At 37.7% G+C, this 13785-nt stretch overlaps 2 protein-coding genes across 2 annotated transcripts; one reads left to right on the top strand and one right to left on the bottom strand.

Moving 5' to 3' along the window:
* Positions 1–574: 574 nt before the first annotated feature.
* PKNH_1231000 (elongation factor 2, putative) lies at positions 575–3073 on the top strand (the record flags this gene model as incomplete). Its single annotated transcript, XM_002260326.1, has 1 exon — positions 575–3073. One exon carries the CDS (start codon positions 575–577, stop codon positions 3071–3073), a length of 2499 nt encoding a protein of 832 aa, XP_002260362.1.
* A 1462-nt stretch (positions 3074–4535) lies between these two features.
* PKNH_1230900 (conserved Plasmodium protein, unknown function) lies at positions 4536–9398 on the bottom strand (the record flags this gene model as incomplete). Its single annotated transcript, XM_002260325.1, has 1 exon — positions 4536–9398. The coding sequence occupies one exon, from the start codon at positions 9396–9398 to the stop codon at positions 4536–4538; it is 4863 nt and encodes a 1620-aa protein (XP_002260361.1).
* Between the last annotated feature and the right edge of the window lie 4387 nt (positions 9399–13785).

Here is a 13785-nt window from a genome sequence, read left to right as displayed (position 1 = left end):
TATATATATTGCTAACATTTTTTAAAAAAGAAAACCAAGTTTATGAAAATTTTTTGAGAAACATACGTATTTATATTTTATACCCCTTGCGTACCGCGCACGCAACAAACATACGCAAATTCAATACATTAGTATATTGCAACGAACGTTTTAAGTAATGAAAAATAATACGCGAATGTATCCTACAGTTTAATTGTAGCACGCGCATAATTATTGCCGTATGTAAAATTCCCCTGGGGGAGAAAAGTGTCACACTGAAAAACAAAAAAAAAATATTTAGCGCCTGTTTTATAACTTATATCTATATGAGCGACCAGTTCGAACACGTACCCAGATAATCGTGTTGTACTTGCTGAATTGTACTCCTATCCCTGCGCGCGTAAAAATATATCTCGCAAGGGTTAAAAAAGAGGAAAAAGCAAAACACAAAAAGGGTTATACCTGTTGAGCATTTACGCATACCGAACATTTCGCCGCAACACCCAGCGTGCAGTATTTTCCAAAGAAGGAATCAAATAAAAATCCAATCAACTTTACCCCCCTCCATCCAAGAACACAAAAAACGTAGAACAAAATGGTGAACTTTACAGTGGATCAGGTTCGTGAAATCATGAACAAAACCAAGCAGATCAGGAACATGTCCGTTATAGCACATGTGGACCATGGAAAGTCAACTCTAACAGATTCTCTAGTTTCCAAAGCTGGTATTATTTCTAGCAAACATGCAGGAGATGCGCGTTTTACGGACACGAGAGCAGATGAGCAGGAAAGGTGTATTACCATCAAGTCGACCGGTATTTCTATGTACTTTGAGCACGATTTGGAAGATGGAGAAGGAAAAAAGCCCTTTCTTATTAACCTAATTGATTCCCCAGGACATGTTGATTTTTCATCAGAAGTTACAGCAGCGCTAAGAGTTACAGATGGTGCATTAGTTGTGGTGGATACCATTGAAGGAGTGTGTGTGCAGACAGAAACTGTGTTGTATCAAGCGTTAGGAGAAAGAATCAAGCCAGTTTTACATGTGAATAAAGTGGACAGAGCTTTGTTAGAATTGCAAATGGAAGTGGAAGATATCTATCAGACCTTTGCCAGAACGATTGAAAGTGTCAATGTCATTATCTCCACTTATACAGACAAGCTGATGGGAGACATTCAGGTGTACCCAGAAAAAGGAACAGTATCTTTCGGTTCTGGTTTACAAGGCTGGGCATTTACCTTAGAAACCTTTTCTAGAATTTATTCCAAAAAGTTTGGTATCGAGAAGAGCAAAATGATGCAGCGTTTATGGGGTAACAGCTTTTATGATGCCAAGACGAAGAAATGGTCTAAAAATCAACAGGAAGGATATAAGAGAGGTTTCTGTCAATTTATCATGGAGCCAATTTTAAATCTATGTCAATCCATCATGAATGACGATAAGGATAAGTACACAAAGATGTTGGCAAACATCGGAGTTGAATTAAAAGGAGATGATAAAAATTTAACAGGAAAACAATTACTAAAAAAAGCAATGCAGTTATGGTTACCAGCAGGAGATACTCTACTAGAAATGATTGTTACCCATTTGCCATCCCCAGCCACAGCACAAAAATATCGTGTGGAGAATTTATATGAAGGTCCAATGGATGATGAAGCTGCCAATGCTATTCGTAACTGTGATCCAAATGGTCCTCTAATGATGTACATATCGAAAATGGTGCCCACATCTGACAAGGGAAGATTTTATGCCTTTGGTCGTGTTTTCTCAGGAACAGTTGCAACAGGACAGAAAGTTAGAATTCAAGGTCCACATTACGTACCAGGAGAAAAAACAGATTTGTATGAGAAGAATATCCAAAGGACAGTTCTTATGATGGGTAGGTATACCGAACAAGTGCAGGATGTGCCATGTGGTAATACCTGTTGTCTAGTCGGAGTGGATCAATTCATTGTAAAATCAGGAACTATTACAACTTTTAAAGAAGCACATAACATTGCGGATATGAAATATAGTGTGTCTCCAGTTGTGCGTGTTGCCGTGAAGCCCAAGGATAGCAAACAATTACCAAAATTAGTTGATGGTCTTAAGAAATTAGCCAAATCAGATCCATTAGTTCTATGTCAGACAGACGAATCAGGAGAACACATCATTTCCGGTTGTGGTGAATTACACATTGAAATTTGCTTAAAGGATTTAAAAGACGAATATGCACAGATTGATTTTATCGTTTCTGATCCCGTTGTTTCGTACAGAGAAACTGTCACAGAAGAATCCTCCATCACTTGTTTGGGTAAGTCACCAAACAAACACAACCGTCTCTTTATGAAAGCGTTCCCATTAGCTGAAGGCTTACCAGAAGATATTGACAAAAACAAAGTATCAGATAAGGATGATCCCAAAGCCAGAGCAAATTACCTACACAATAATTACCAATGGGATAAGAACTTAGCCTTGAAAATATGGGCATTCGGACCAGAAACTATTGGACCCAATTTGTTGACTGATAATACCAGTGGTATCCAGTACATGAATGAAATCAAGGTGCACTGTGTAGCAGCTTTTCAGTGGGCATCCAAGGAGGGAGTTTTATGTGAAGAAAACTTAAGAGGTTGTGAGTTCAGAATGTTAGACGTTCATATGCATGCTGATGCTATTCATAGAGGTGCTGGACAAATTATGCCCGCTTGTAAGAAATGTATCTACGCATGTGAATTGACTGCTTTCCCAAGATTAGTTGAACCCATTTACCTTGTTGATATTAGTTGCCCACAAGATGTTGTGAGTGGAGTTTACTCAGTATTAAACAAAAGAAGAGGTATTGTTATTTCGGAAGATCAGAAGTTAGGTACACCACTACTAAAAATACAGGCACATCTCCCCGTCGCGGAATCTTTTGGTTTCACCTCTGCATTACGAGCTGCCACCTCTGGACAAGCCTTCCCACAATGTGTCTTTGATCACTGGTCTGTACTTTATGACGATCCATTTGACTCCAACAAGAATTCCTACAAAATTATCATGAACATTAGAGAGAGAAAGGGTATTAAGGTCGAAATGCCTCAGTTAGACAACTATTTGGATAAGTTGTAAATGGTCCCCCCCCCCCTCCTTTTGCGCCTCACATGGATTTATAGATGCGTGGATGCTTCCATGCATCGAGATGTCCATACCAACAGAGGTCATCACCCGACGGTGGACATGGCGAAAATGCATTCCCCTGTACGATTCTCCTCCAGTGTGTTATCCACAGGGGGGGCACGTTTCACCACACAAGCACCTTTTGCGTAGGCGCCTTTACATATAAGGCACCCCAGGCCTACAAAATAAAATGGAAAAAAATACATTATTACTACTTAAAGATGCACACGTTTACATACACTTGCAAAAAAAAAAAAAAAAAAAAAAAAAAAAAAAAAAAAATATTTTACATATCTATATATAATAATATAAAAATAATATAATTCAATTTTTCCACCCGTGCGCACGGACGTTCCATTTCTTGTGTTTTACCCCCGACCCAATATGAACAAAAAACGCATTTGCAATTTTCATGCGTCATCTGAACATTTTGAACTTATGTAGTGTTTTGGGCCCAGTATAACAAATTTTTAATTTCAATAAGTTACTCCTCTTTCCGGCCCTTCGAGTCTTTCGGCGATAAGTGGCTATGTGTATGGGGTGGTGATCCATAATTGTTCTCCCGCCAAGCGATACATCAACATAACGTAGCACATTGAGGAAATATGCCAATGTGTATCTTATCGAAAGGATAGGAACAGGTACCCCTTTTTTTGTGCGTAAATTTTCATAATTCTTAGCAAAAATATTTCTTACACCACCGGGGTGTAACACATCTGAACAATGCAATAGCGCCTTTTTGCATTCTGTTTATTTCCTCCAAAAGGAAGAGTAGTACCCCTTTGGCGAGAAAATATAAACCTGTTTCGTTGTTCTCTGCTTTCGTGATGTAGAGAGGGGAACTGACAGACTTCCTTTTTTCTCACTTCAACGAAACGTCACTTTAAATATATCCGTCAAAATGTGACATTTCGCTCGTGCGAAAAAAGAAATATCCTGGTGTAAATGCGCAGTCCCCATAAAAGTAACATGTAAAAAGGGTACGAAGTTCTATAATGGGGAAATCAGATTTGTCCTTTTAAGTAGATTAGCGCCTGAACGCAAAGCGTTGATGTGAAAATGTAACTACGTACTTAAATACACATGATGTGATGTCTGTTTTTTTATCTTAATTTTCTAGGCGCACAACGGGGAGTGGCTGGTCCAGATTTACCCGTTAGGGCAATGTTCAGTAGGGTCAATTTTTAAATGGACTCCGGAGTGCCATCTTTAAGCGGCTTAGTTATGCGGAAAACAGAAAAAAAAAAGAAAACAAAAAAAAGAAAACAAAATGGTGCTCTTTGCTTCATGCAACGAGACAAAAACAAATGAGCAAAAAAAAAAAAGCGTTTTTTCAAAAAAAAAGCATATTCTTCAGAAAAAGGCGTGTTTTGAAGAAGAAAAGACTTCTCCGAACGGACAAAAAACCGAAGGGTCAATTGTCATCATTATAGTCAAACGAATTTTTCAGTATGGACAAGGAGTAGTCCGGTATCCTAAAATTTTTCTCGAGGACATAAATTTGATCATTAATCATTTTTGAGCATTCGTCAAAAAATATTTTCTTAATTTGGGATACCATTCTCAGGCAGTTTAAAATTTCCTTCTGCGTTCTGTCCCTTTTCATGTTCATAAATTCGTTGTCCTTTAAATGGAATGTCTCCTTCAACAGAGTGTCGATATTTTTTTCTTGTGTTTCATTCATATGCCTGAAAGAGTGGGCGCATGTTTTGTGTAAGGACCCATATTCTATAATGCCCTTTTCATGGTGACATAGCGACACATCCGTCGCATTCTTTCCCTTCTTGTCTTCTTCGCCCCGTTTGGAAATGTCTAAAGAGTTGCTGTTACCTTCGAAAGAGGTACAAACGTTGGTCTCCTTATCATGTGTTTTGATAGAGGCGTTGGCATTTTCTCCGTCAATTTTCGATTTACCATCTGATAAGCTTTTCTCGGTAGCGCCAACACTACTGCTGGGGGGACTCTCCAACTCCACTTTCGTTTCTTCTTTCACAGCACGGTCACCTCTTTGTTTGGCAAAATCACAAACGTTGTCTGCGTTGTCATCACCGTCAACATCATCGGGATTTTTATGGCCATCCGGTGCATTCGCATTTACGTTTTTCTTAAAAAAAGGAATAATTTTCGTAAACCAAAACTTGTTTTCTTCACATTCATCCTTCTCTTGTGCTTCCTCTTCCTCGATACTTCCACTCTCCCGATTTGTGTCTTTCGTTCCATCACGTATCTGTTCCTCATTATTTAAACCGTTCTTCTGTTGTTTTCTTTCCGCGTCGCCATTCCTCCTCTCATACTTTTCTAATCTCTCTGTTGGCTCCATTTTTAAGCTGACTTGTAAATTAGTACTCACGCAATTCGTATTATCATCAGTTTCATTCGAGTGCTTCTCCTTCACAGGGGTAGTATTCTCACACGAAAGAGCCGAAACGTTATGTGAAATTTTCCCGATGGTACTACTCACTATGCTTTTCCTTCTAGGGTTACTTCCCTTCCAGTAACCATTATTTTCATCATTTGGGTTATAATTATTTTCCCATTTTGGGTAGCCTACTATATAGTCCTCCTTTTTTGCATCACAACAAGGTGACCCTCCCTCGGGGTTGTCACACTTTTTTTCCGTGTTGCCCTCTTTTTCATTTTTTCCGTTTTCACCAATGCGCCCCCTGTTGGACACATCGTTCAGGCGTCTAAAATAATCGGCATAACTTTGCATCAAAGTTTTTTCCCGCTCGTCGACCTTTATGCTGATACCTTCACTGGCCCTCAACTGTCTACCTCCGAATAACTTATGGTTCGGAACGTTCGCCTCCTTCTCCTCCTTATAACCGTCAACCAAGTTGGACGTGTTATACAATTTCGTCGATATGTAATGTTTAAACAAGCTTTCTTCATTTACATTTTTATATCTTCCCTTAGAATAATTCGAGTAGAACAAATCTTCATTCTTCAGGGTATGCTTTATAAGTTCGTTTAACTCATCACACACAAAATCGAAGTTGTTCCGTTTGATCAACTTGTGGGCATACTTAAAGTGGACGTCGTTCTTGCTAACATTATTTTCGCTTTGCATGTCGTTTATTTTCCCGCTTATCTTTCTTCCTATTTTTCTGCTTATTTTTTTGCTTATTTTTTCGTTTTCTGCAGTTTGGTTTGTTTTATCCATACGCTTTGTCACACCGTGGGTTGGTCCTTCTCCCGTTTCGTTTTCCGCAAATTTGTCTTTTTCATGTGATTGACCGTTCGCTTCATCACTTCCTTGTTTTTCTCCTTCCCCCATATATTGTCTCTCTTTCCCAGTGCATTGCTTCACTTGTGGTGCAGCTCCACTAGTTGGATTAGAGAGAAAGCTCCTTTCACCTACCGTTCCACCGCTTTCATGGAGTAGTTTCTCGCCCACAACACTAGAATTCGGCAGAGTAATAGTGCCACCATCATTTTTTAAATTCAAGCTTCTTTCATTAATGTGATGAAAATCATCTTTCTCCTTATAATTCATAAAGTACATATCAACAACACCAGTGGGAACACTATAATTATCATCCATTTGTTTATCCTCGCTGTACATAAGCTCGTTCGTTTTCCTTTCCTCCTCATCATAAATTTCGTTAAGGTTTTTACTAGATTCGTTCTTCACCTTGTTGTCATCAGCTAAATGGTTACATTGAATTTCGCCACAACATTCATTATTAATATCTCTGGAAATGTCTGCAGTATTTAGGGCAATTTCATTCTCCGTTTTGCGGTAATAATTTTTTTGTTTATTTCTTTCATTAGAGGATTTTTTCCTCACATAGTCATAATAGAACTTATACTCTAGCTGGTTCAGTTTGTTTAAAATTTCATTATTATTGTTTAGTATGTCTACTAAGTACCCCATGGCATAGACGGATTCATCTACGTTGTGAGAATCTAAACATTCGGGTGGGAATTGTTGCTTAATATCCTTGGCTAACTTTCCTTGTATCTCCCCCAGGAAGGGCAACATAACGTCATAATCAATGTCGTCTACTCTGCTAATTTTTTTTAAAAATTTTAAGAACTCGTCATTGAAATTGAATACTGTATTGAGGCTATTTACGTTATTCATAAATTCTTCTTTAATTTGGAATGTTTCATTTGGGAAGAGTCTCCTACCATCATTATCGCACTGATTAGTACTATTTTTACCATTATCAACGTTGGTGCATTCACGTTCTCGTAACACATTTTCAGTGTCACTTCTGTGCGTATCTGCATTCGTGGAGATGTTAACTGACGTGCATCCACGCCCTCTTGACTTCTGCCTACCTGTACTATGTTTTCCCCTTTCAGTGTATTTCCTTTTCCTTGCGCTTCTTCCATATGTATAATCTAGGGGATCAGTTTCGTCTAGGCGGTGACTACCCCTCGACGCCTTGACAACATTACCCGAATTGGTACGTGCAAAGGTATCCACACCAAGAGTGCTATTTTCCCCGCACAATAATTCTTTATCCTTCTCGTCCTTCACTTTTCTCTTTGTAGGGGTCAAGGTTGTATAAACACCGCTGTTGTTTATATCATCTTGGGTAGTTCCCAAATTGGGTAAACCCTTCCCTTGCAACATGGATGATGTCCTTGTGGGAATATGCAAATTTATTTTACTCGCATCATCTGGTGCGCTGTTCATGCCTAAAAGAACGCCATTTTTCCTTCGTTTCCTCCTATCATGAACTAGATGTTTCACTGATTTTTTATTTTCCCTCTCATTTTCATTCAAATTTACATCGAGTATACTCTCTTGAGCATTACTGTTTTGTATTTTCTTCTTTCTTCCTCTTCTTTTTTTCTCAATACAGGGGGATACCACACTTTCGTGAGCATCTTCACTAATAGGAAGGGCGGCCATTCCACCTACATCGGTTAGGTGTGGAAAAATGTTATTCGCTTCAGTCACCACGAGGTCGTTATAGTTAATACTATACGGTTCTTGTTTAATGTATTCAATTTTCTTGCTCCTGAATTTACCCTTGCCTCTTCCTCTTCCCAATCCTGATTTACCTTTTCCCCTAAACCTGTGTGATTTTCCCCTCTGAAAACCACGTACAGATCTGTCTAGGTGATGTGTTCTAACATCTGCAACCATTTCCACTGTGTTCTCCTCTCCCTTCGCTTTCACACCCCCCTTCTCATCTGCATCATTCCACATATTTTTATTCACTACGGATAAATCGTACCTCCTGGTGTCAATATCGTTTACCGCAGAATTGGGAGCACTGAACCCATTGGCATTATCTTTCGTGGCGGAATTGCTACCGGCAGGAATGCACAAATTGTGTCCAGCATTTTCTCCTGCATCTGCTAAAACATCATTGCCTAAAACGTTGCAATAATAGTGCTCAGATTTTTGAGGAACTTGTTCATTTTTTGTCAAACTAGGAAAGGGTTCTATATTGACAAGCTGATCATTACTTCCCCTCAAAATGTTTGCTTTTCTGGAATAACTCACATTTGCGTTACTAGCTACTTTATCTTCCTCCTTGGTGGGAATGCTACTATTTTTTACTTCACAATTCGGTTGGTACGTATTATCCACGAAATCTTTCTGTATTCCCACTTTTTTTCTTTTCCTGTTAAGTCCCTCCTTGTTGCCATATGCTCGCAGGCTTCTTGTATTTTCTTCTTGAATAAATATGTCGTATTTGTTATTCCTTATCGGTTTCCTCCTCGACCTCTTAAGGGGGATAACTTCCATTTTTCCTTGTACAATTGGATTGTCGTATTCGTTTTCTCTATTTTGATCTTTCATAGGGTATGTTTTCTCTCCCTTGGGGATCGTACTATCCTCAATCTGGGGGGGAATAATACTGTGCTGATCTCCCTTCCCTTTCCTTGTTTGACATGTACTCAATTCCTCGATTAACTGCACGTCTGTGTTGTCATCCAGAATCTTTGTACCAATAACCATGTCATTAACATGTACGGTACTACACTCCTGGGTTCTTCGTTTTAAGGTGTCTTCCCTGAGGGTAGTTTTACTTGCCTGCAATTCGTTATTAATAACTTCTGTGCCACCTTTCTCCTTATTCGCATCCCCTACATCATCGATGTAACTGGTAGCTATATCGCTAATATGTGCGTTTCGTGTTCTTCTACTCCGCCTCACCTCTCTGTATTCTTCTGCTATGTTTCCGCTTCCCGATGGATTCGCCTCAGCAACAGTTGCGTCATTGGTATGACCACTGCTCCTGTTGTGAACCTCAGAATTGTTCACATTAGTTTTTACGTTTTTATTTTTGGCATCATTCTTCATAGTCATTTTCCAGTTATTCAATTGATGTGAACTTGTTTTATAACCCACAGTGACTTTCAGCAGAACCACATCATCATTTTTTTTTTTTTTTTTTTTTTTTTTTTTGTAGTTTCTTCGTATGATCAGACGGGGAAGGTTAATCGGAACGAATAAAAAAAAAAAAAAGGATTACTTATAGACTACACGGTAAAGGGGTTATAATAGAGTAGACTTCACACACAAGGGATACACCCTGCTTCTTCGTCTTTGCAATATTTAATGCTCCCCGCGAAGGTTCAAAAAAAAAAAAAAAAAATGTCTGAATCTTCCTCAGCACAACGGTTTACATATTTCGAATATACAAAATGTTCCATACGCCTAATTCTGATTTATTCATGCAGGATATATCAACATGTATGACTGAGCTTGATGCGCTAAGGGCAAAGGCCGGAAGAGCTGGTAAAGCGGGAAGACGCGCATAATTACGAGGCTTCTTTGGCGACTCCTAAAGTGGTGCTGCCGCCCAAAGCAGTAGTTGTCTACAGAAGCGAGGATTGTCTGGAAAAGGGGAAGGATTGTCTGCAATTGTGCTCATAGCCGCCAGTGGGGCGATGACTGTCGCCAGGATTTCTGCCGCGATGATGGTGGTCTTCTTTTCCTTTTAAGAAAAAAACGGATGCATGGTGTGCCCTGGAGCTGACCCCTCCAACAGGTACAATTTGATTCACAAAAAAGGAACTAATAAATAGAACAGGATGTTGTCACTACTACCACTAGTAGGAAAAAATTACGACGTAGACGAATGTTCTAATGGGGCAAACGGAAGAATGACCCTAACGTTGTTTGCATAAATTACGTAAAAACAATTATCTAATTTTTCAAGCAAAAAAAAAAAAAAAAAAAAGAAAAAAAATAGATCAACAAATTGGCAGGTATTTATACAGAATATCATATAAATATGCATGCTTATATATTTTGGACTATTTACTCTATATAGACAGTTTAAATTCTATACGTACATGAATTGTTTTTTTCATAATAAACGAAATATACTAAATATAATAAATAAACTAAAAATACTAAAAATATTAAAAATACTAATTGGTAGAAATAAAAGAAAAAAAAACAAAGTTTACCCATAAAGGTATAAAAAGTAGGTACTATTTACTGTACGTACATATAAGTATATATGATAATGCCTTAAGATGGGGGCAAATATAAATATAACTTCATTCTGCAAGGGGCTTTTTCAAAATTTTAACTTTTGCCTTATGCATTTGCCTGTTGAGGTATATAAATAAAGAAAAGGGGAAGGCTAAAAATAGTCATTTTGGTACCTACCCCTTATGCAGTGCCATGTACGCATACATCATACAGGTAATATATGGTTATATGTTCATATATATAGATATATATGGTCTACCTATATGTATACTAATGATGTAGAAGGAGTACGTACAGTTGTTATGCATATGTATTATGAATAATATATGTCCTCGGTCGGGGGCACCATCATATATGCTCCTAGAGCGTACGAAAAAAGATCAAAAAAAAAAAATTACAAAAAAAAAAATTCTGCCAGAATATGTCACATTGTATACGCGTCCGTTCTTTGGCGTATATATGAGTATACTCTACATAATGAAGCCATGCGACGAGTTTATATATTATTATGTAGCATATATATTATGTACAAAACGTCGCGGCCCATAAAAATTGTGGTGCTTATATAATTTATTATTTTTTTTAAATAAAAAAGGGGCAAGGACAACGGGTAGTCATAACCTTATCCTAGAATATACAAAATATAATCTAGTATAATTCTGAAATTTTTACCCATGCCGCTCGTCATTTCTTGCATGCGCTCATCATTTCTGCATGCCGCGCTTTATTCCTGGCGCAGGTATCCGTTTATGGCCCACCATCGTTGCGGTTATTGCGCTTATTGCGCTTATTGCGCTTATTGTTGCCCTTTCCTTATTTTGCCGGTGTTCTACGTAATCCAGTTTTTTATGGGCGAATCCATTTTTTGCGCGCAACTTTCGCTCCAATGAAAAATATGCGCGCTTTCAAGAACAATGGCTATTCGTACTTTTATAAGAAAAGGTTAAACCTATAATGTATTTATATATATGCCCCGATTTAGCCGCAATAAAAATACCTTATATAAAAAAAATCCCTCGTAATATTTTGTTTAAGTTCGCATATATATAAGAATTAGCGCATGTAGATTTTTACGGTAAATAATATATAAAAGGTACTCAGAAAAGAGATAGTCCCCCTCATATAGTAAAAAAATTGCTAATTTTTTTTTTATGCCATTTTTTTCTATGCTAATTTCTATGTTAATTTTTTGCCCCTTATTCATTCATTCATTCATTCATTTTTTCTGCATTTCGTTGTTGCGACTTCTGCGTAAAACCTGCAGCGGTTATCTGAGGTGGCAGGTCCACGGGGGCTAACTCTGATGTATATTCATCACAATTGTATCCGGCGCGAGGAATTATAATAGTTTTATTTTTTCCACGAAACGATAGTACAGTATGGTGGATTATGTGCTTAGGTTAAATATGTGCTATCCATAGGGTTAGAAGGAGCATAGGGGAGGACTGACATGCAATGTCGAAAGAACAAATTTGTTTTTACATCTATGTGCAGGTACACATATATATACAACTTGTATATTTATATATATTTCCACGTTCTATATAGCTACTGTGGCGATCATATGGCACCGCTGTTTTTTCGTTACGGTTAATATGGTAGGTGATGAGTATGTATTTCTGGGGGCATGCCCATGTGTACATGTGCGGAGGGAATTACAACCGCCGTCAGGATGTAAAAACAAAAAATGAGAAATTACCAAAAACTCGGAAAAATCCTCCAACATTTGTAGCAGTTTGGGAAAGCACAAAACTGCAGATAAGCATCTCAAATTCTAGTTCTCTCAACAACTTTTATGCAAAATGGGAATTTTAACACAATCCATATATCATCTAAGGAAAAAAAAAAAAAAAAAAGCTGCTCAAAATTTACGAAAAGATGAGAAGCAAATAACACTTGAGCGTTGTTACGCATTCTTGATTTGTGGCAACCACTAAATTTTGCAAAAGATTTGAACCATGTTTTTGGAGGCTTTACTTGTCCTATGTTATGTTCTTAACATGGTTATAATGCAACGTCTCATATGGAATCTCCAATTTGCTGTTTTTTTTTCCCCCCTCCATTTTTGTAAAAAAAAAAAAAATTATTTTGTGCCAATTTTGGCTTAAATGACATGTCGCATAGACGCGCAAGACCATAAGAGGGAAAGTTATTTTATAAATTAAAGAGGTACAACGATTCAACAGACTGAATTTTACTCTGTTTTATTCTTTTTCTTATTCTAAAATGGTGTGATTTGCCCGCTGGTAACGCAGTACACATGTCCGGGCAAGAGTGCCATTACTTGAGCTAATGTATCTCTGCACAAATGTAGAACAGTTCGACATTCGCAAGGCGTTACCCAAATGATACGTATGCGTATTTCCCCACATATATCAAAATACGCGTTCCGTCTATATAAGCAATCCCCCTAAACCAAAGGGGAAAAAAGGAAAAAAAAAAAAAAAAAAAAAAACTTTCCCATTTTCCAAAAATAAATCACGTCTTAATTTATTACTCCACTTTTTTGCCAAGATGGTATGAGAGCACGTTCGTAATAATGACAAACGTGTAATCATGATTAAAGGGAAATGTGTAACATGCGTATGTTGCATGTGGAAGTATAAATATATGTGAACCCGCCAATGCTGCAACTATGCAACTACTAGTGTTACTATTTTATTTATTTTATTTTTTACATGCTTGTTCGAGAAAAATGCATAAACCTGTGTGACGCGATTTTATCACTCCCAGGGAATTACATAAAAAGGTGAAAGCAGACTGACAAATGGATAAGAAATGTGAAATTTTAATACTCCTTGGAGCGCATATATTAAAGCCATTTCATACGGATTAACCTCTTTTCATCAGCATATAGCAGAAAAGGAACAAATGACACAGATAAAGCTGCAAAAATGGGGTGCCCCATCTCAGTTGGAAAAGTTTTTTTTTTTTTTTTTTTTTTTTTTTTTTAAATTTGAGTAAACCCACCGAGTGTACATTTTGCGCAGAAAATGAATCGAGCAATTAGCTGCCATTTGGCCGTGACGAAAATTATATTCTCGAAAGAGGACAAGAAAATTCCAGATTTTCAAATACGCGTATTTTACACTCCTTGCGAAATAGGTGTGCCAGGCAGCACAACTTTTTGCTACTGACTTTACAACGAAGAGGAGAAGAACATACCATCCCGTGAACGCCTTACCTGGGATTGGTGAAATACGAAAAAGTGAATTTACACAATATTGGTGCATAAGGAGAAAGCGTATTG

Source organism: Plasmodium knowlesi, assembly GCF_000006355.2.
Source record: "Plasmodium knowlesi strain H genome assembly, chromosome: 12".
Classification (NCBI taxonomy): Eukaryota; Apicomplexa; class Aconoidasida; order Haemosporida; family Plasmodiidae; genus Plasmodium; species Plasmodium knowlesi.
Note: the sequence above shows the minus strand (reverse complement) of the source record. Positions and strands in the feature narration are given on the sequence as shown.